This window comes from Lonchura striata, chromosome 33, assembly GCF_050655825.1.
Source record: "Lonchura striata isolate lonStrDom1 chromosome 33, ASM5065582v1, whole genome shotgun sequence".
In the NCBI taxonomy this organism is placed as follows: Eukaryota; Metazoa; Chordata; class Aves; order Passeriformes; family Estrildidae; genus Lonchura; species Lonchura striata.
In genome coordinates, this window is record NC_140735.1 from 4,158,015 (window position 1) to 4,178,206 (window position 20,192).

The 20,192-nt window shown below is 49.9% G+C and overlaps 2 protein-coding genes across 2 annotated transcripts; both read right to left on the reverse strand.

Annotated features, from left to right (window-relative positions):
* Positions 1 to 325: 325 nt before the first annotated feature.
* On the reverse strand, positions 326 to 2,079 carry LOC146764508 (uncharacterized). The gene has a single exon (XM_085564428.1). It carries the CDS (start codon positions 2,032 to 2,034, stop codon positions 1,378 to 1,380), a length of 657 nt encoding a protein of 218 aa, XP_085420554.1. The 5' UTR covers positions 2,035 to 2,079; the 3' UTR covers positions 326 to 1,377.
* A 14,740-nt stretch (positions 2,080 to 16,819) lies between these two features.
* LOC146764509 (uncharacterized) lies at positions 16,820 to 17,989 on the reverse strand. The gene has a single exon (XM_085564429.1). The coding sequence runs from the start codon at positions 17,942 to 17,944 to the stop codon at positions 17,288 to 17,290; it is 657 nt and encodes a 218-aa protein (XP_085420555.1). The 5' UTR covers positions 17,945 to 17,989; the 3' UTR covers positions 16,820 to 17,287.
* Between the last annotated feature and the right edge of the window lie 2,203 nt (positions 17,990 to 20,192).

The window sequence follows — 20,192 nt, forward strand, 5'->3', positions numbered from 1 at the left end:
GTATGTAACAAATCTAATCCTAAGAAGGCAATCATCCCCAGCCCCTGTTGCTATGGTCAGTTTCCATGACAACCATCCCCAGCCCCTGTGGCTATGGTCAGTTTCCATGACAACCATCCCCAGCCCCTGTTGCTATGGTCAGTTTCCATGGCAACCATCCCCAGCCCCTGTGGCTATGGTCAGTTTCCATGACAACCATCCCCAGCCCCTGTGGCTATGGTCAGTTTCCATGACAACCATCCCCAGCCCCTGTTGCTGTGGTCAGTTTCCATGGCAACCATCCCCAGCCCCTGTTGCTACGGTCAGTCCCTGGGCAGCTCCATGGAGACCCCATGCCAGGGGTGGCTGCCATGGACACCAGCTCAGGCCTGGAGCCAGAGCCTGTTGCCATGGCAAACATTGGCACTTCCATCCCCAGGGTCATGGGATCCCAGAACCACAGAATCTTTGGCTGAGCTGGGCGGGATCCATCAGGATCTTCGAATCCAGCTGCTGGCCCTGCACAGGACACCTCAACAATGCCAGCCTGGGCCTGGCACTGGTGTCCAATTGCTGCTGGAGCTCAGAGAGCCCTGGAGCTGTGACCCTTCCCTGGGGAGCCTGGGCAGTGCCCCAGAAGCCTCTGGGAAAATCCTTTTCCTGAGATCCAAGCTAAGGCTGCCCCGACTCAGCTGCAGCTGTTCCCTCCAGTCCTGTCCCTGGGCACCAGAGTGAAGAGGTTTCCGCATTCCCCAGGCAGGGACTCACTCCCAAGGCTGTTGCCATGGCCACCAAGGCTGGGAGCAGCTCACAATCCTGGTTTCCATGGGCCAGGGTTTAGGAATGGGACTCCTCAATTTCCTGCTCCCAGTAATACTGCAGTGCAGCTCGCTGCCCTCCTGCATCCCATGGAAGACAGAAAAGGCAAAGAGCCTGGGCTAAGAACAATTTACTGGGAACAGGAACCACATAAGGAACAAACAGAAACAGAAACAATATTGAACAGGAACAGAAACAACACTGAACACAGAGATCATAAGAAAAACTATTTACAGGGAAAAGTACATCACCACTGACTGTCTCTTCCCAGACATGTATTTCTTCCTTCCTGGAAAGGATGCCCTTCTCCTTGGGGGAGAGAGAGAGTCCCTTTCCTGCCCCTGGCAATGACATCAGTGTGGGAGTGAATGTAATTACAATGCAATGGCCAGACCCTCCCATCATTTGATCCCACATCATGTCATTGGCAGGGGCAGGAAAAGGGACAGGTGTCTTCCCAGCATGGATCACAGGGAACATGGGTCACCAGGTCTCTTCGCAATGTGGGTCCTCCAATGGGGGATAAATCTGGAGCAGCACAAAGCTCTTCCTGCAGTTGGGGCATTTGCAGGGCTTTGCTTACTGGTGCCTCCGTTGGTGTCTGGTCAAGTTAGACCTCTGGGTGAAGCTCTTCCCACACTGGGGACACCTGTACGGCCTCTCCCCGGTGTGGATGCGCTGGTGCCTGACAAGGTGGGAGTTATGCTTGAAGCCCTGCCCGCAGTCAGGGCAGCGGAAGGGCCTCTCGGCTGTGTGAATCCGCTCATGCAGAAGGAGATGGGAGCTGGTGTGAAACCTTTTTGGACACTCAGGACACTCGTAAGGCCTCTCCCCGGTGTGGATGCGTTGGTGGGCGATGAGCTCAGAGCTGCACCTGAAGCCCTTCCCACACTCCCCACACTCGTAGGCCCATTCCCTGGTGTGGATCACCTGGTGACGAAGCAGGTCAGAGCTCTGTCTGAAGCTCTTCCCACACTCCAGGCACTTGTAGGGCTTCTCCCTATCCTGAAGCTGCTCATGGACCACCAGCTCTGACCTCTTGCTGAAGCTCTGTCCACCTTCCTGGCACAGGCTGGGTCTTTCATCCTCAGAGCACCCTGGGCTGCGTTTGGAGGCCCTCCACATGCGGGATCCCTGGGGCTTTTGCTCCTTGCTGGATTCCTGTTCCATGGAGCCGCTCAAAACAGCCTCTTCCATGAGGTTCTGGCATGGGGATTTGTCCTCCCTGGTCTCCATCTTCAGCTCCTTGTCTGGCAAGGAAGGACAAAGACAGGATGGTATTCACCTCTGTGCCTGAGGAAACAATCCTTTACTAAGAAAATGTTTAAAATACAAATGCAATAGAACAAACAACAAAACCCCTACTGACCGAGTCCGACACCCTGTGGGTCAGGGTGTTGGCAGCAGTCCCATTAAATGGTGGCTGAGGTCCTCCTGCAGTGACAGCTGTGTCTCTGTTGAAGCAGTTATCCTGAAGAAGGGTGAAGTTTTCTTCTGAAGGTCCAGTGGTGGTGGAGATGGGCCTGGTCTTTCTCTGGGAATCCAGTGGAGCTGAAAGCTGCTTTTCTGGGAATCCAGTAGGAAAAGGCAGGCTGTGGTGTTTCAAGGCTCAGATTATATCCAGGTAGGAATGCTGGCTCCTCCCTCTGGGTGGAGCATCGCACAATGGGATGATGTCATTTTTATCAGTCATGCACTTTTATCAGTCATGCATTTTTATCACTCAATGGCCCATTAGCAGAAGATATTTCCCGAGGGATGATTGGTTATGGAAGAGATAAAGTCAGCTTCCTAATTAACTTCCTAATGATAACTGCCCCCACCTTTAACAGATGGCAATTGAATACACACACAGCTGAACCTGAGACACTGTTCCAGCCTTGGAAACCAGGATTTGGTAGCAGGACTTGTTAGGGAATGCAAGCCTGTCTGAAAGCAGAGAAAGAATCTCCAGAGCCTTCAACAAGAAATAGAGAGTTGTGTGATAATCATTTCAACATCTTCTCTTTTGGAATTATTTTCTAATGATATTTTCCTTCACTTTTCTTATACTTTTGTACTATTTTGAAGATTTGTATTATCTAAAATTTTGTATTATGTAATATTTTGCAGATTTGTATTTCACTGTTCCTTAAGCTAAGTTGGTGCCTGTGTCTTTGGTGTTGACCCTGCCCTCAGGTGAAACAGGACCCCATCCTGCCTAAGAGTTACCTGGGAAGACAAAAACCCTCACTCCAAAAGTTCCCCTTGCTCCTTGCTCCCCCCACTTTATACACTGAGCAGGATGTCCTATGGGCTGGGGTATCCCAGGGTCAGCTGGGCTCACCTGTGCTGGCTGTGTCCCCTCCCAGCCTCCCCGCAGCCCCAGCCCCTCCCCAGTGTAGCCCAGAGGGGCAGGACAGGCCTTGGCTCAGTGGGAGCTCAGCAAGAGCAAAACCATCTCAGTGTGCTCAGCCCTGTGCTCAGCACCCGGCCCAGCAGTGTCTCAGTGCCAGTGTCCGTGCCATCAGTCCCAACAAGGGGTTTCCATGGCACCTGCCAAGACAGGTGGCCCAGGTGTCACACCCGCTGAGGGCTGCCATGGACACAGTGCCCAGCACTGCCCCTTTCTGTTTGCCTGACCTGGCCTTTGGCCCTGGCACTGCCGTTTGCTGCTGGTTCCGCGGTGCCTGACCGGCCAGCGTGGCACAGGGCAGGTGGCCATGGCACAAGGGCCCAGCAAGGGATCCCCTCTGGCTCCGGGCTGTGACAGCAGCCTTGTGGAACGGCCCAGGGCAGGTTTCCATGGCAAACAACCATCACAACGCCTCCAGGCATTGGTTGCTGTGGCACCAAACTAAGGAATGGGTCCCTGTGGGTGTTGCTGTGGCACCTGGTGGCACCAAGGAGTGGCACTGCAATTGTGCCTGGAACAGCCCCGGCACCGCTTTGTCCTGAGGGCTGCCACAGCAGCCAAGGGCAGCAGCAGCTCTGCAGGCAAGTGGCCATGGAACCTGGCTGCAGAAAAGGGTCCTGGGCTGGTTTCCAAGGAAACTTGAACAGATGTGGCTTGCCATGGCACCCAAAGCCAGCAGTGGGGTCAGTGCAGTGACCATGGCAAGAGTCCCTTGCAATGGCCCAGTGCAGGTTGGGCTGATGATCCACCCTCACTGCTGGCCCAGGGCAGGTCTGCAATGCTCTTGGAGGCACCTTGGGCTTGGCACACACTTGAGGAGGCTGTCTGTTTTCAATGGGGAAACTCAGGATTTTCGTTTGCTACAAAAAGTAAAGAAGGAAAAGCCAACTTTGCCTGAGTGCAACCAGTTCTCCAAGCAAAGCAGGTCCCAGGTGAGTGAAGAGAGACAGGATGAGGATGGGGAATGTGGAGCAAGGTTGTCCATTGTGAAAAATGCCAATCGCTTGTTTTTAGAGTTTTTGATAGTTTAATAATAATAAAATGATTATTAAAATTATAATACAATTGGAGTAATAAAATTTTAAATTAGGACAATAGAAATACAATAAAAACCAAAGAATTACGGACTCTGGATGCTCTCTGGCACTTAAACCACAACAAGCATGCCTTGTGTACAAAGGAATCACCCTTGAAACAATACACTGTTGCATATTCATATATATTTCATGGTTATGCATACATTCTATTTAAAACAAGAACCTCTCCCTGTTATGTGTCAATTGCTTCCTTTAATAACCACAGCGTCTTTCAATCTGAGCAAGGCCTGAAGAAATTAGTTTTTTCTGATAAGAAAACCATAAATTCGTCTTCTATGGAAAATTTAGGTATTTGGTGACAGTTACTTCAAAGCAAGTATCTCATTCCTTAAATAAAACCCCATTGACATAATATTTATTTTAACTACTAAAGCTTAATTTTAACTGTAAAACTACATTTACCATACTCTTAAAATGTTAATATGGCACAACTAATCAATATAGCATGACACATATAGTGAATATCTGCATAGAGCCATATAATATGCATTTTTCACATCCATGCTGGGTCAGACCTCCAGGCACAGCTCTTCTGAACAGGCCAGACCTCCTCAAGAGAGTCCCAGCATCAATATCAGTCACTGAATGCTGTAATCTCCTCTTGTGTAATAAGAACAGCAATAAAAGACACCCTTTAAAACAGGAATACATATTTCCTAGAAGCCCTTTGCAATATCTCTCCATAAATATTGTAGGAAAACTTCTAAATGAATGACACTAGAGGCGAGAGAAATCAAGGCAGAGCCACGGTTTTTCAGGACTGGCTTGATCCTAATGAGCCCCGTGGTGCATTTGGAGCTGAGCCTTGGAACCCCAGGGCCTGAGAGGAGATGGCACAAACCTTTCCAGGAGTCAAAGTCACAGGAAAACCCAGAGTGTCTCAAGGCATTAATGGGTACCACTGAGCACCATCCCCAACACAGGCTGCTCATGGACTCCTTGTAGGAGTGAATGGGAGGCAAGGATGGCACAAAAACCTCTCAGAGACTCAGTGTTGAAAGGAAATTCCAAAGTACTTTAAAGACCTTGAGTATCTCAAAGCATTAATGAGCCCTACTGAGTGTCAGTACAAAGCTCTCAAAGGACTCATTAAAGCTAATGGGGGTCATAAAGATAACTGGGGCCATGATTGCACAAACCTCTCACAGAGTCTGGATCAGAAGGGAAACATCAAGTACTTTAAAATAATTGAGTTCCTAGAAGTGTTAATGAGCCCACTCTCTGTTGTTTACTGACAAAAACCTCTCCAGGGACTAATTACAGCAGATAATTGGAGGCCAGGATTGCACAAACCTCTCAGAGTCTCCAAGGCAAAAGCAAAAGCCAAAGTCCTTTGAAGAACCTGCAGTCCCTGGGAGCATGAAGGAGCCCCGAGGACCATTCCTGACCAAGGCTCCCCAGGGACTCCTTCCAGCAGATCCTTGAGGCCACTGGGATGTGGGCTGTGGGGGATGCTGAGGGCAGGACCAGGGGGTGACAGTGCCCAGCCTGGCTGGGGCTGTGCCAGGAGGCCCCAGTGCCTCAGCACAAGGTGTCTCCTCACAGCCCTTGGTGGCACAGACCCTGCTGTGCCCCAGGGCACCAAGACTTGTCTTCTCTTTGTCCCCACCTGTCATCACTGCCTCCAGTTCTCTGCTCTGCCCTGCCTGGGGACACTTTCTCCGTTTTGTCCCTCAGTGGGGCCCATTAAATTCAGGGAAACTTTGGGGATGGACTCTGACTTGGAGTTCTGGAGAGGTTTCTGCAGCTCCCTCTCAGGGCCTGATGTTCATGACCTGAGCACAAATCCCCAGAGGGTCATTAAAGTCCTTGGGCTGTGTCTGTGCTGCTGAGATGTGCCAGGCTCCTGGCCCAGAGGCAGCTCCTGGCAAGGGCAGCGCTGCAGAGAGACAGCTCTGGCCAGGAGCAGCTCCTGTGCACAGCGCAGCAGGGCTGGGGCTCTGCCAGGGCATCCCAGAGACACGAGCATGGCACAGACAGAACTCTCAGGGGCTCAGCAATGGCAGGGGCTGTGCAGTGTCCCAGAGGGTCTGTGTCACAGTGGTACCTCTGTGGCTGTGTCACAGAGGCCCAGAGCAGTAATGAGGTCAAAAAGGGGCTGTGTAACAGCACAGATTGGGCTATGACATCACAGAGTTTGTTGTGTGAGGTCATTGAGCAACTACACCATCATAGAGGGGACTGTGTGACAACACAGAGCAGGCCATGACATCATGGCATGGCTGTATGCCATCATAGAGTGGGCTGTGAGGTCAAAGTTTGTGCTGTGACATTACAGAGTGACAGTATGACATCACAGAGAGGGTTTTGTGACATCTCAGAGGGGGTTGTGTTGTCACAGATATGGCTGTGATATCATAGAGTAGGGTGTGAGGCCATAGAGCCAATTCCACCACCATGGAGGGTGGCTGTGTGACACCAGAGTGGGTTGTGACATCACTGGGTGCCTGAGTAACATCACAGAGCAGGCCGTGACATCACAAAACAGACAGAGATTTCACAGGCTGTAAGAGACAGTCCAAAGTTTCCCTCATCTGCCTCACGATCCATGCAAGTACTGAGACTAAGGCCCTGAAGACCCTGGCAGAAGTTCTGGTCTGGTTGAGGTGGATGCTTGCCAAGTGATTGTTTGCAGGTGTGCGTGCTGTGCACACGGTGCACCACTTTGAGCAGGGACTGGCAATTAGCAGCTTGCTCTGTACACTTACACTGGCTTCAGGATCCCTGCTCCCCATGAATTTGCCCACCTCTTGGCCAGATACCACTCGCTTTGGAGAACTTTGGTGACCCCCCATGGAAGATCCCTCATCTGCCTCACGACCGCCATCAAGGACAGAGGTTGAAGCCCCCCCCAAGGACTGAGACTGAGACCCCTAAGATTTTAACACAGAGGCGATGGCCTGACTGAAGCGGGATGTCTGCCAAGCGTTACCTGCAGATGTGCTCGCTGCACCAAGACTGGTTTCCCAGGGAAAGCAATCCTGAATCAATGAGGACTGCTCACAGCTGGGGCTGGTTTGTCCTGTTTGGAACACGGCTGTCTGTACTTGTTCTCAACGGACTTATTCTCCACTGTCCTGTACCTGCTTCCTCAACATATTAAAAAAAAGCCCTGAGTTAACTAAAGTCTTTGAGATTCTCCTTGACATGTCAAGAGGGAACTATGGGCTGGAGCATGAGGATTTTGTCTCTCCATTCATAGCTATTCCTCTCCACTCTTTTTCTCTCTCTCTTTCTACCCTTTATCTCCTTTCTAATCCTTCTACGGCATTTGCTGTGGGCACTCAATAAAAGGTGCATTTGTTTTGATTAATACTGAAAATCCCTTCTATGTGGTTTTTGCACTCTGAGATCAGGAAAACAAACCATCATGATTCCTGCTTGCACTAGAGGATAGTGACACGGGCTGACTTTGTGATATCAGAGTCTTCTGTGACATCACAACACAAGTGTATGACATCACAGAGTGATAGACCAGCATTGGTGCTCAGACACCACAAGGGGATATGAGAGATCCAGGGTGGGCTGTGACATCACAGGAGGCAGTGTGACATCTCAGGGGCTCTGTGACCTTACTGGGGAGGTCACTTCAACCCAGCTCCCACTCACAGTTCCTCCCAGAGAAGTCCAAAGCTGCTCGTGCACAGTGGGATCCCCTGTTCCCCCTGCCCCTGGCGCCGCAGCCTCCCCCTGAGGATGTTCTAGGAGATCAACCCCAGAGCCTGACACGGGGACAGGGGCTCAGGGCCGTCAAAGTTGGAACAGGGAGACAGGGACCCCCTAGCAGCATCCCTGTGCCCCCAGGGCCAGAGCTTGGCATGGGCTCCTTCACCCTCTTATGAATGAGGGCTTGAGAGCACTTTAAAAATCCCCAGCAGGGGAGTAGCATAAAACCGAGTTAATATTAAGCGACAGCACCACAGAGTTCCTTGGCAAGAGTCACTCTGCTCCTGACTGGACACTTCAGGCACACCAAGGGAACAAAGCAGCAACAAAACCAAACAAAACCCAGGCAATCAAACCAGAAATGAGCCAAGAACTGTCCCGGTGTCGGTGTGTTTGTGTGTTTCTGTGTGTGTGTGTGTGTGTGTGTGTGTGTGTGTGTGTGTGTGTGTGTGTTTGTGTGTGAGGAAAGGACAGTGAGGGCAAGGATAAAAGGAATACAGCCTAAAAGCTAAACAGAGCTGTGGAATAACACTTAACAATATTCAACTTCGCTTATAACTTCTATTAAGCTTCACAAATTAGTAAAAGAACAACTCTTATCAGCATTTAAGTTCACTTACAGCTTGTGATTTTGTCGCTATGAGACACGTGAAAGCACGATGCGAGCCACCTGCTATTTGCAAGGTAAAGCTAAAAGTTTATTCTCTGACTCCAACTTTTATACTCTCCCGAAGGTGACATTGGATTGGAGAGTGAATGGGCCACCTCTCCAAAGACATTGGACAAACCACTAGTACATCAAGTTTCTCCACCCCCATAAAAGAATGTAAACAATTTGTTGTACACAGAAATTGTGTGGGAAGGTTCTCCAACAGAATGTAAACTCAGAAGGCTTTAGAAAATCTTAAGATTCACGGTGACATGACTTAACCTTACTTACAGGCTTGACTGGCTCAGCTATCCAAGGCAATCAAACCCCTCAGAGAGCAGCATTTCTGCCACATTTCTCTCATCACAGGCACTCCTGTGTGCACACAGACACAAAGAGTCACTACAAGGCACCTGTGAGAAATTCCCCTGAGCAAAGGGAAATGCTCCCTGTGGAGGCTTTGGCATCTCCCCAGGGGATGAAGGGTTGAGCCTGGAGCAGACAGTGTCTGTGATGAGCTCCAGAGGATCTGAGCCCAGGGGCTGCTGGCCAAGGCCCTGATCCAGTGAGCATTTCTCAGCTGGCAGGGTGGCCTGAGAAGGGGAGAGGGGAATGCACCAGCACAGGAACCATGGAACCAAAGGACAATTGTGACACTGTGGGGCCATGTGAGACCAAGGGACCATTGGGACACTGTGAGTCCTCATGGATTCATGGACACCACTGTGACATTGCTGGGCCTCATGGAAGCAAGGGGACCCTAGTGACGCCGTGTGCCTCAGTGGAATGTAGGCATCATTGTGACACTGTGAGGCCCCATCCAACCAAGGCTCCATTGGGACACTGCGAGACCCCACGGAAACAAAGCTCCAGGGTAACACAGAGAGGCTGCCTGTAATCAGTGCTCCATTGGGACACTGTGGAGCCAAAGGAGACCGTTGTGACACTGCAAACCCCCATGGTCCATTGGTCCAAAGGTCCATTGTGACATTGCAGGACTCATGGAACAGAGGAGTCACATGACACTGTGGGGCCTGTGGAACCATGGAGACCATTGTGACACTGCAAGGCCTCATGGAATCATTAGGACTGTTATATGTGTGTAGGATAATTCGTGCAAATAAAATTGTCATCTATTTTATAGTTATCTGCTGTTAAGTTATACTCTTATAAGAAGTTTTTAAATCGCACAAGCCAGCAACAGCGATTGCAACACCATGTCAAAGCCACCTGGACAAGAGAGGGAGGACTTTATTTACAAGCAAACACAAGTGGCCAGCCCAGAGAGGGATCATGCATCAAGGTTGTCCGAGAAACACCTGGACGATAAATACATGATAAATATCCGAGACTGAGATAGTCAGAGCCATCAGGGAAGTACATCTCAATACTGAATTCTGGGACTGCAAACACAGGTGTTCATCACTCTCTGGACATGTATTGTTCAACTTGCCACAGAGAAAAGAACTCCACATGAATACATGCACTCCAGAAAGGAAGAAAAGGGACTCTGCTTCAGGCAAGAAAAATCTTGTAAAAATCAGTCAAAGAGGACGGTCGGTGTGAAGCATAGAGGACACTCTGCTGCATCTGTCAAACCTGTGTCTTACCCGGTGGCAATCCCGGGCTCCACACTGTTATAGCGGCTTTTTTTCATTTTTCTCAAAATTTATATTTGGTACATTTAATACATTTTATTAAATTAATAACTAATAACTTGGAGATTCACATTTATAACATGTTTATCGCATTCTGTTTTCAATGATAAGCACAGCTACCCCAACATAAATTGACAAACAATGATTTAATGGATCCGGCTACTGTTAACTATGAACAAAGCCTATTTATCTACTTCTGCTAACTCAGCAACATCTAATTTATCTATCATCTTAACTTCCCTAAAATTCTTAATTCTTCAAAATGAATGTCTCACAGAGGATCAGAAACGGGACATCACTCCATGATCCATGTGATCTAGTGAAGCAAACTTTATTATAAAGGAAACTATATTTTATATCTATAAAACTATATATTTAAATGTTGTAATGTCCATGTCCCTCTAGCTAATACATCATTGACCAATCCTAACTGTCCACAAATCAAAGACTAAACGCTAATTGGATAACCTAATTCTACACATGTATTGCTGTGGTCATCTGGCCGACCCTTAGTCCTGTTTTTTTTTCACTTTCTCAAAGTTCGCTGACAACTTGCTGATTCTTGCTGACTCTTCTTCTGTCTACAAGGATTCACTGTCCTTGGTCCTTGAACTGATTACTTGGTTACCAGAAGCCTGGATTGTGCATCTGCTGAATGTGTCCATTGTCCTGCAAAAATTCCTCAACATCCCCCAGTTTGGCAGAACGTGAATTGGCTTCTCTGGTGAGCTTAGAGTTTGATAACTTGCACTTGTTAGTGAAGAACTTTGAATGTGTTCATTTTTCCGCAAGCTAGGAGGGTTTGAGCAGGCTGCCTGAGGTGTATCAATAGATTGCACCATGGCCAAGTGTGGGAGTGAAGACCTGCCTTCTGAGAACTGGGAAATGTTTGTGCTTGACAATGAGAAGAGAAACGGTGAGTGTGAGACTGAGAGCACACCAGAAACATCACCTCTGAGCTGCAGAAGGACACTTTACCAGAGACATCCCCAGCTCAGACATAGAAATGCAGGCAACAGACACTGGCAGACATTGTTACCATGACTGTTCCTGACCAAAATCCACCTTATCCTTCCTGTGGTTCCTGGGTGAACTGTGTGTTGGGCTTGATTGAACATCTGAGGGTAGTCCATGGGAAAAGGAGGGTTTGTTTTCGGTGTGCTAAATGTGAGTAAGAGATGAGTTATTATCACAGCATTGTTTGTCACCTTCCTAAATGCAGGGAAACAGCAGAAATGGCTTCAGCCAGGGAGTGGATCTGTGAGGTATGTAGCAGGGACTTCAAGACAAAAATTGGTCTGAGACAACCCAAAAGATTAGGACACTCATGGGTGAGAAATCAGGAAATGGTCGCTGTTTCCCACCCAAAACAGACTTCCAAGCCCACAAAAGATGCTGGACTAAAGTGGAGGAAGAACTACTGATAAGATTGGAGGCCCAGTTTGAGGGGAAAAAAACAATCAATAAACTCATTGAAGAACACACATCACAAGCAAAAACAGCTAAAGAAATCAGCACTAAAAGGAGATTTTTGCTCAAGAAACCATCTGAGGAGGTAGATAAGGAACCTGGAATGAGTCATGGAACCAGGAGAGCCACTGCGTGCCTGAGAAGGGACTTGGACATTGATCTTGAGAGGAGTCAGACGCCTGGGAGACCAGGGGCTGAAAGGAAAACAGATCCCAAGATGAGTCACCACCCTGATAAGGACAACAACAGCTGGGAAACACTAAGAGACAGAGGGAGGGGCAGCTGCAGGCCCATTATCTCAGAACCCTCAGTGAAATGCTATCAGCTGGGACAATTAACACCTTCCCAAGGGCCTTCAAGCTCTTACCAGGAGATGCATTCAACAATGAGCAGAGGACTGCTTCTGATCAGTCTTGAATCAGTAAGCCAGATAAGAACAGCAAGCAAGCAAAGAGCAAAATGGGGAGCCAGGAAAAAGGACCATGAAGACTTTTTCAAAAGTGGATGAAAAGAAGAGCATTTAAGAAAAGTAGTTTTCTTCCCTTCCAGGACCTGCTCCTTCTAGATAGGGCCAAACTTCCTAAAATTATCCTGAATGACATAGTGTTTGTCCTGTGAAATCCCACCCAGACAACTTTTTAAGGCCCAGCAGGAACACCTGGAACATTTGATAGCCTTGGGAACTTCCAAATTAAGGGAAAACTGACAATAGTGCTTTCAGAGAATTAGTTATGGCAAAAGAAATGGAGAAAAATGTGCAGGAGATGAGTAAAATCTCAGCTCCCAGTCCAGACGGGATTACTCCAAGAGACATCAAGAAGAGGGATTGTCATATGTTGACAAGAAAGTGAGTTTTCCTGGGAAGTTATAGCCAAAACAATCAGTGGTCAGATTTGAATATTGACACCTGGTGTGACCACTGAAGGCATTGGACACACCTCAGAGGACACAGGGGATTAAAAGCAGAGAATTCTCAAGGGAAGTCTCTTCTGTTGTTGCGGTCAGTGAAGAGTTCAATCTTCCCCTGCCCAGCCACAGTCTGGGCTGGGGAGGGGTAACCATGCGGCCGAGGCTGAGGTGGGCCAGGAGTGCCGGACAGGGAAGGGGGTGAAGGGAATGGAACCCGGCCAGCCCCTGCAGGACAGAGGGGTGGAGAAACACTGAGAATTGATTTATTTGAGTGGTGGTTATTTGATTGAAGGCCTAAGATTTTGTCTCACTGTGTTTTGGTGGAAATTGGGTGGGGCAAAAAGGAATGTTTTGGAAGGTTTTCATTCTGAATTCTCAGTGTTCCTTTTATTATAGTTGTAGGTACATTTAGATTTTTTCTTTATTTCTAAGCTTGGGTCTGCTCTGCTCTGACTCTGGTCACATCTCACAGTAGCCATTAGAGGAAAATATTTTCATGGGTGCCCTAGCACTACGCCTGCACTGACCTATGACAAAGTGGAACAAAACTGCAGCTGTTTTTCTTACAGAGAAGTGGATTCGCCATCCCAGGAATTGTCCAAGTGCAGAAGCTTTGTGCAACCTGACATAGTGAAGTGCCGTCCCCTCCCCAAGGATGGAATTCCTGTTGTGTGGATTCTCTGATGTGCTGGGTGACCTCACAAGGCTTCTGGCCAGAATGTCTGCTGAGGGCAGCCAGGCTGCTGCAGTAGCAGTGACCTCACAGCCATCACCTGGATGATGACAGCACTGTCTCCTGGGCCTGGCTCTCCCCTTTCCTCTGCTCCTGCCTTGTCTCTGCTGGCATGAAGAGTTTTGTCACCAATATCTTGTCGCCAAGGAGCTGGGGCCAATTGCTTCCCAGTCAGACTCCTGGAGCACAAGTGGCTTTCCAGAGCACAGCAAGGAATGAGCCCTGAGGCAGCACCTCTGCAGCGGTGGCCACCAGGCCGCATTGCCAAGGGAGGCTTCTGGCCATGCCCTGCAAGCAGCTACTGCTGCCAAGGTCCTTTTGGTGCCTCAGGTTGTCCCTGCCACAGCTCTCAGCATGGCACTCTGCCCTTGTGCTCGAGGCCTTCCCTGTGCTGGGGCTGGCCTGGGGCTTTTCCTGCAGCGGGACTTGCCCTGCTCATGGCACAGGAAAGGTAGTTCCTGCTGGAGCAGGAGGCTCAGCCTGCAATGGGCTCAAACCACTCCAGCATGGTCCTGTTGACTTCAAAAATTCCTTCCTGGAGCAGAATATCCTAATAGTTGCAGCTCCTATGCTGTGGAGTAAATAACATTGATTAAGATCTTCCTGTCTAATCATGATCAGAATCCATCAGAGCTGTATTTCTCAGAATCACAGAATAATGAGGTTGAAGTGACCTCTAAGATCATCAAGTCCAACCTATGCCCTAACACCTCAACTAGTCTATAGCACCAAGTGCCATGTTCAGTCTTTTTTGAAACACATCCAGAGATGGTGATTCTACCACCTCCCTGGGAAGAAAATTCCAGTATTTTATTATTCTTTTGGTGAAAATTTTTTTCCTAATATCCAATCTGCAACTTCCCTGACGTAGCTTGAGACTGTGTCCTCTTGTTCTGTTGGTTGCTTCCCAGTGGAAGAGACCAACCCACACCTGTCTACAACCTCCCTTCAGGAAGTTGTAGAGAGCAATAAGGTCACCTCTAAGCCTCCTCTTCTCCAGACTAAACAACCCCAGTTCCTTCAAATGTTCCTCCTAGGGCTTGTGTTCCAAGCCCCTCACCAGCCTTGTTGCCCTCCTCTGGACGTGCTCAAGCATCTCAACGTCCTTCCCAAATGAGGGGCCCAGAACTGAACACAGAATTCAAGGTGAAGTCTCACCAGCACCGAGTACAGGGGAAGAATGACCTCCCTGCTCCTGCTGGTCACACAATTCCTAATGCAGGCCAGGATGCCATTGGCTTCCTGGCCACCAAGGCACATTGCTGGCCCATATTATATCGGCTATCAACAAGCACCCTCAGGTCCCTTTTTGCCTGAACACTGTCCAGCCACTCTGTCCCCAGCTTGTAACATTGTAGGGGATTTTTGTGGCCAAAATGTAGAACTTGGCACTTAGACTTATTAAACTTCATGCTGTTGGACTCTGCCCATCTATCCAACTGATCTAAGTCTCTCTGCAGAGCCCTCCTTCCTCCCAGTAGATCAACACAAGCTCACAGCTTTGTGTCATCTGCAAATTTACTAATGAGGGATTCAATGCCCTCCTCCCTGTCATCTATAAAAATATTAAGTAGAACTGGTCCCAGTAGAGAGCCCTGAGGGACACCGCTGGTGACTGTCCCCAGCTGGATGTGGCACCATTCACCACCACTCTCTGGGCCCAGCCATCCAGCCTGTTCCTAACCCAGCAAAGAGTGCTCCTGTCCAAGCCGTGGGCTGCCAGCTTCTCCAGGACTGTGCTGTGGGAGACAGTATCAAAGGCCTTGCTGAAGTCTAAATAACCAACATCCACAGCCCTTCCTGCATCCACCAGATGGATCACCTGGTCATAGAAGGAGACCAGGTTGCTCAGACATGATCTGCCCTTTGTAAAACCCATGCTGCCTGGGTCTGGTACCCTGGCCATCTTGTAAGTGCTGTGTGATAGCACTCAGTATGAACTGTTCCATTATATTTCTAGAAATATATATCTGGTATTCCATTGCTAATCCTGTGGGACAAAATGCATTGAAGTTCAATTCCACCTGTCCAGTCTTTTACACCTCTGAGAAAGTCTGGGGCTGGGATTGGATCCAGCCATTCAGAGGCTCCTCTCTTCAAAGAAATTTTAGAAGTCTAGGGGTTCTGGAGGATTTGGGGGTTTCAGGGCGGCTGCTGGGTATCATTTCTCCACCGCATGGCTCAGCAGGAGTTTCTCCAATAAAGAAATAAAGATTTTGCCTGAAGCTCCCACTCTGCCCATGACAGGAACACCTTTGAGTGTCTGGAACATCCTGGCTGTTTGGCAGCCTGGGGACTCCTGGGATGTCACCGTGGGGCCCCTGTGAGTGCCTGTGACTGACCGGTGCCTTTGCAGCCCAAGGTCTCCTGGGATGTCACCATGGAATGTTTGTGACTGCCTCTGACCACACAGCCCTTTCCATCCCCAGAAAGCCCTGGGAGGTCTCCATGGAGCCCCTGTCTGTGTGCGTGTGACATTCCAGCTCTTGAACAGCCTGGAGAGTCTCGGAAAGTCCTCATGGAACCCCTCTGAGTGTATGTAACAAATCTAATCCTAAGAAGGCAATCATCCCCAGCCCCTGTTGCTATGGTCAGTTTCCATGACAACCATCCCCAGCCCCTGTGGCTATGGTCAGTTTCCATGACAACCATCCCCAGCCCCTGTGGCTATGGTCAGTTTCCATGGCAACCATCCCCAGCCCCTGTGGCTATGGTCAGTTTCCATGACAACCATCCCCAGCCCCTGTGGCTATGGTCAGTTTCCATGACAACCATCCCCAGCCCCTGTTGCTGTGGTCAGTTTCCATGGCAACCATCCCCAGCCCCTGTTGCTATGGTCAGTCCCTGGGCAGTTCCATGGAGACCCCATGCCAGGGGTGGCTGCCATGGACACCAGCTCAGGCCTGGAGCCAGAGCCTGTTGCCATGGCAAACATTGGCACTTCCATCCCCAGGGTCATGGGATCCCAGAACCACAGAATCTTTGGCTGAGCTGGGCGGGATCCATCAGGATCTTCGAATCCAGCTGCTGGCCCTGCACAGGACACCTCAACAATGCCAGCCTGGGCCTGGCACTGGTGTCCAATTGCTGCTGGAGCTCAGAGAGCCCTGGAGCTGTGACCCTTCCCTGGGGAGCCTGGGCAGTGCCCCAGAAGCCTCTGGGAAAATCCTTTTCCTGAGATCCAAGCTAAGGCTGCCCCGACTCAGCTGCAGCTGTTCCCTCCAGTCCTGTCCCTGGGCACCAGAGTGAAGAGGTTTCCGCATTCCCCAGGCAGGGACTCACTCCCAAGGCTGTTGCCATGGCCACCAAGGCTGGGAGCAGCTCACAATCCTGGTTTCCATGGGCCAGGGTTTAGGAATGGGACTCCTCAATTTCCTGCTCCCAGTAATACTGCAGTGCAGCTCGCTGCCCTCCTGCATCCCATGGACGACAGAAAAGGCAAAGAGCCTGGGCTAAGAACAATTTACTGGGAACAGGAACCACATAAGGAACAAACAGAAACAGAAACAATATTGAACAGGAACAGAAACAACACTGAACACAGAGATCATAAGAAAAACTATTTACAGGGAAAAGTACATCACCACTGACTGTCTCTTCCCAGACATGTATTTCTTCCTTCCTGGAAAGGATGCCCTTCTCCTTGGGGGAGAGAGAGAGTCCCTTTCCTGCCCCTGGCAATGACATCAGTGTGGGAGTGAATGTAATTACAATGCAATGGCCAGACCCTCCCATCATTTGATCCCACATCATGTCATTGGCAGGGGCAGGAAAAGGGACAGGTGTCTTCCCAGCATGGATCACAGGGAACATGGGTCACCAGGTCTCTTCGCAATGTGGGTCCTCCAATGGGGGATAAATCTGGAGCAGCACAAAGCTCTTCCTGCAGTTGGGGCATTTGCAGGGCTTTGCTTACTGGTGCCTCCGTTGGTGTCTGGTCAAGTTAGACCTCTGGGTGAAGCTCTTCCCACACTGGGGACACCTGTACGGCCTCTCCCCGGTGTGGATGCGCTGGTGCCTGACAAGGTGGGAGTTATGCTTGAAGCCCTGCCCGCAGTCAGGGCAGCGGAAGGGCCTCTCGGCTGTGTGAATCCGCTCATGCAGAAGGAGATGGGAGCTGGTGTGAAACCTTTTTGGACACTCAGGACACTCGTAAGGCCTCTCCCCGGTGTGGATGCGTTGGTGGGCGATGAGCTCAGAGCTGCACCTGAAGCCCTTCCCACACTCCCCACACTCGTAGGCCCATTCCCTGGTGTGGATCACCTGGTGACGAAGCAGGTCAGAGCTCTGTCTGAAGCTCTTCCCACACTCCAGGCACTTGTAGGGCTTCTCCCTATCCTGAAGCTGCTCATGGACCACCAGCTCTGACCTCTTGCTGAAGCTCTGTCCACCTTCCTGGCACAGGCTGGGTCTTTCATCCTCAGAGCACCCTGGGCTGCGTTTGGAGGCCCTCCACATGCGGGATCCCTGGGGCTTTTGCTCCTTGCTGGATTCCTGTTCCATGGAGCCGCTCAAAACAGCCTCTTCCATGAGGTTCTGGCATGGGGATTTGTCCTCCCTGGTCTCCATCTTCAGCTCCTTGTCTGGCAAGGAAGGACAAAGACAGGATGGTATTCACCTCTGTGCCTGAGGAAACAATCCTTTACTAAGAAAATGTTTAAAATACAAATGCAATAGAACAAACAACAAAACCCCTACTGACCGAGTCCGACACCCTGTGGGTCAGGGTGTTGGCAGCAGTCCCATTAAATGGTGGCTGAGGTCCTCCTGCAGTGACAGCTGTGTCTCTGTTGAAGCAGTTATCCTGAAGAAGGGTGAAGTTTTCTTCTGAAGGTCCAGTGGTGGTGGAGATGGGCCTGGTCTTTCTCTGGGAATCCAGTGGAGCTGAAAGCTGCTTTTCTGGGAATCCAGTAGGAAAAGGCAGGCTGTGGTGTTTCAAGGCTCAGATTATATCCAGGTAGGAATGCTGGCTCCTCCCTCTGGGTGGAGCATCGCACAATGGGATGATGTCATTTTTATCAGTCATGCACTTTTATCAGTCATGCATTTTTATCACTCAATGGCCCATTAGCAGAAGATATTTCCCGAGGGATGATTGGTTATGGAAGAGATAAAGTCAGCTTCCTAATTAACTTCCTAATGATAACTGCCCCCACCTTTAACAGATGGCAATTGAATACACACACAGCTGAACCTGAGACACTGTTCCAGCCTTGGAAACCAGGATTTGGTAGCAGGACTTGTTAGGGAATGCAAGCCTGTCTGAAAGCAGAGAAAGAATCTCCAGAGCCTTCAACAAGAAATAGAGAGTTGTGTGATAATCATTTCAACATCTTCTCTTTTGGAATTATTTTCTAATGATATTTTCCTTCACTTTTCTTATACTTTTGTACTATTTTGAAGATTTGTATTATCTAAAATTTTGTATTATGTAATATTTTGCAGATTTGTATTTCACTGTTCCTTAAGCTAAGTTGGTGCCTGTGTCTTTGGTGTTGACCCTGCCCTCAGGTGAAACAGGACCCCATCCTGCCTAAGAGTTACCTGGGAAGACAAAAACCCTCACTCCAAAAGTTCCCCTTGCTCCTTGCTCCCCCCACTTTATACACTGAGCAGGATGTCCTATGGGCTGGGGTATCCCAGGGTCAGCTGGGCTCACCTGTGCTGGCTGTGTCCCCTCCCAGCCTCCCCGCAGCCCCAGCCCCTCCCCAGTGTAGCCCAGAGGGGCAGGACAGGCCTTGGCTCAGTGGGAGCTCAGCAAGAGCAAAACCATCTCAGTGTGCTCAGCCCTGTGCTCAGCACCCGGCCCAGCAGTGTCTCAGTGCCAGTGTCCGTGCCATCAGTCCCAACAAGGGGTTTCCATGGCACCTGCCAAGACAGGTGGCCCAGGTGTCACACCCGCTGAGGGCTGCCATGGACACAGTGCCCAGCACTGCCCCTTTCTGTTTGCCTGACCTGGCCTTTGGCCCTGGCACTGCCGTTTGCTGCTGGTTCCGCAGTGCCTGACCGGCCAGCGTGGCACAGGGCAGGTGGCCATGGCACAAGGGCCCAGCAAGGGATCCCCTCTGGCTCCGGGCTGTGACAGCAGCCTTGTGGAACGGCCCAGGGCAGGTTTCCATGGCAAACAACCATCACAACGCCTCCAGGCATTGGTTGCCGTGGCACCAAACTAAGGAATGGGTCCCTGTGGGTGTTGCTGTGGCACCTGGTGGCACCAAGGAGTGGCACTGCAATTGTGCCTGGAACAGCCCCGGCACCGCTTTGTCCTGAGGGCTGCCACGGCAGCCAAGGGCAGCAGCAGCTCTGCAGGCAAGTGGCCATGGAACCTGGCTGCAGAAAAGGGTCCTGGGCTGGTTTCCAAGGAAACTTGAACAGATGTGGCTTGCCATGGCACCCAAAGCCAGCAGTGGGGTCAGTGCAGTGACCATGGCAAGAGTCCCTTGCAATGGCCCAGTGCAGGTTGGGCTGATGATCCACCCTCACTGCTGGCCCAGGGCAGGTCTGCAATGCTCTTGGAGGCACCTTGGGCTTGGCACACACTTGAGGAAGCTGTCTGTTTTCAATGGGGAAACTCAGGATTTTCGTTTGCTACAAAAAGTAAAGAAGGAAAAGCCAACTTTGCCTGAGTGCAACCAGTTCTCCAAGCAAAGCAGGTCCCAGGTGAGTGAAGAGAGACAGGATGAGGATGGGGAATGTGGAGCAAGGTTGTCCATTGTGAAAAATGCCAATCGCTTGTTTTTAGAGTTTTTGATAGTTTAATAATAGTAAAATGATTATTAAAATTATAATACAATTGGAGTAATAAAATTTTAAATTA

What these genes read in the sequence shown, in the direction of transcription:
- LOC146764508 (XM_085564428.1), bottom strand. Translation starts at nt 2,034, where the DNA reads ATGGAGACCAGGGAGGACAAATCCCCATGCCAGAACCTCATGGAAGAG.
- LOC146764509 (XM_085564429.1), bottom strand. Translation starts at nt 17,944, where the DNA reads ATGGAGACCAGGGAGGACAAATCCCCATGCCAGAACCTCATGGAAGAG.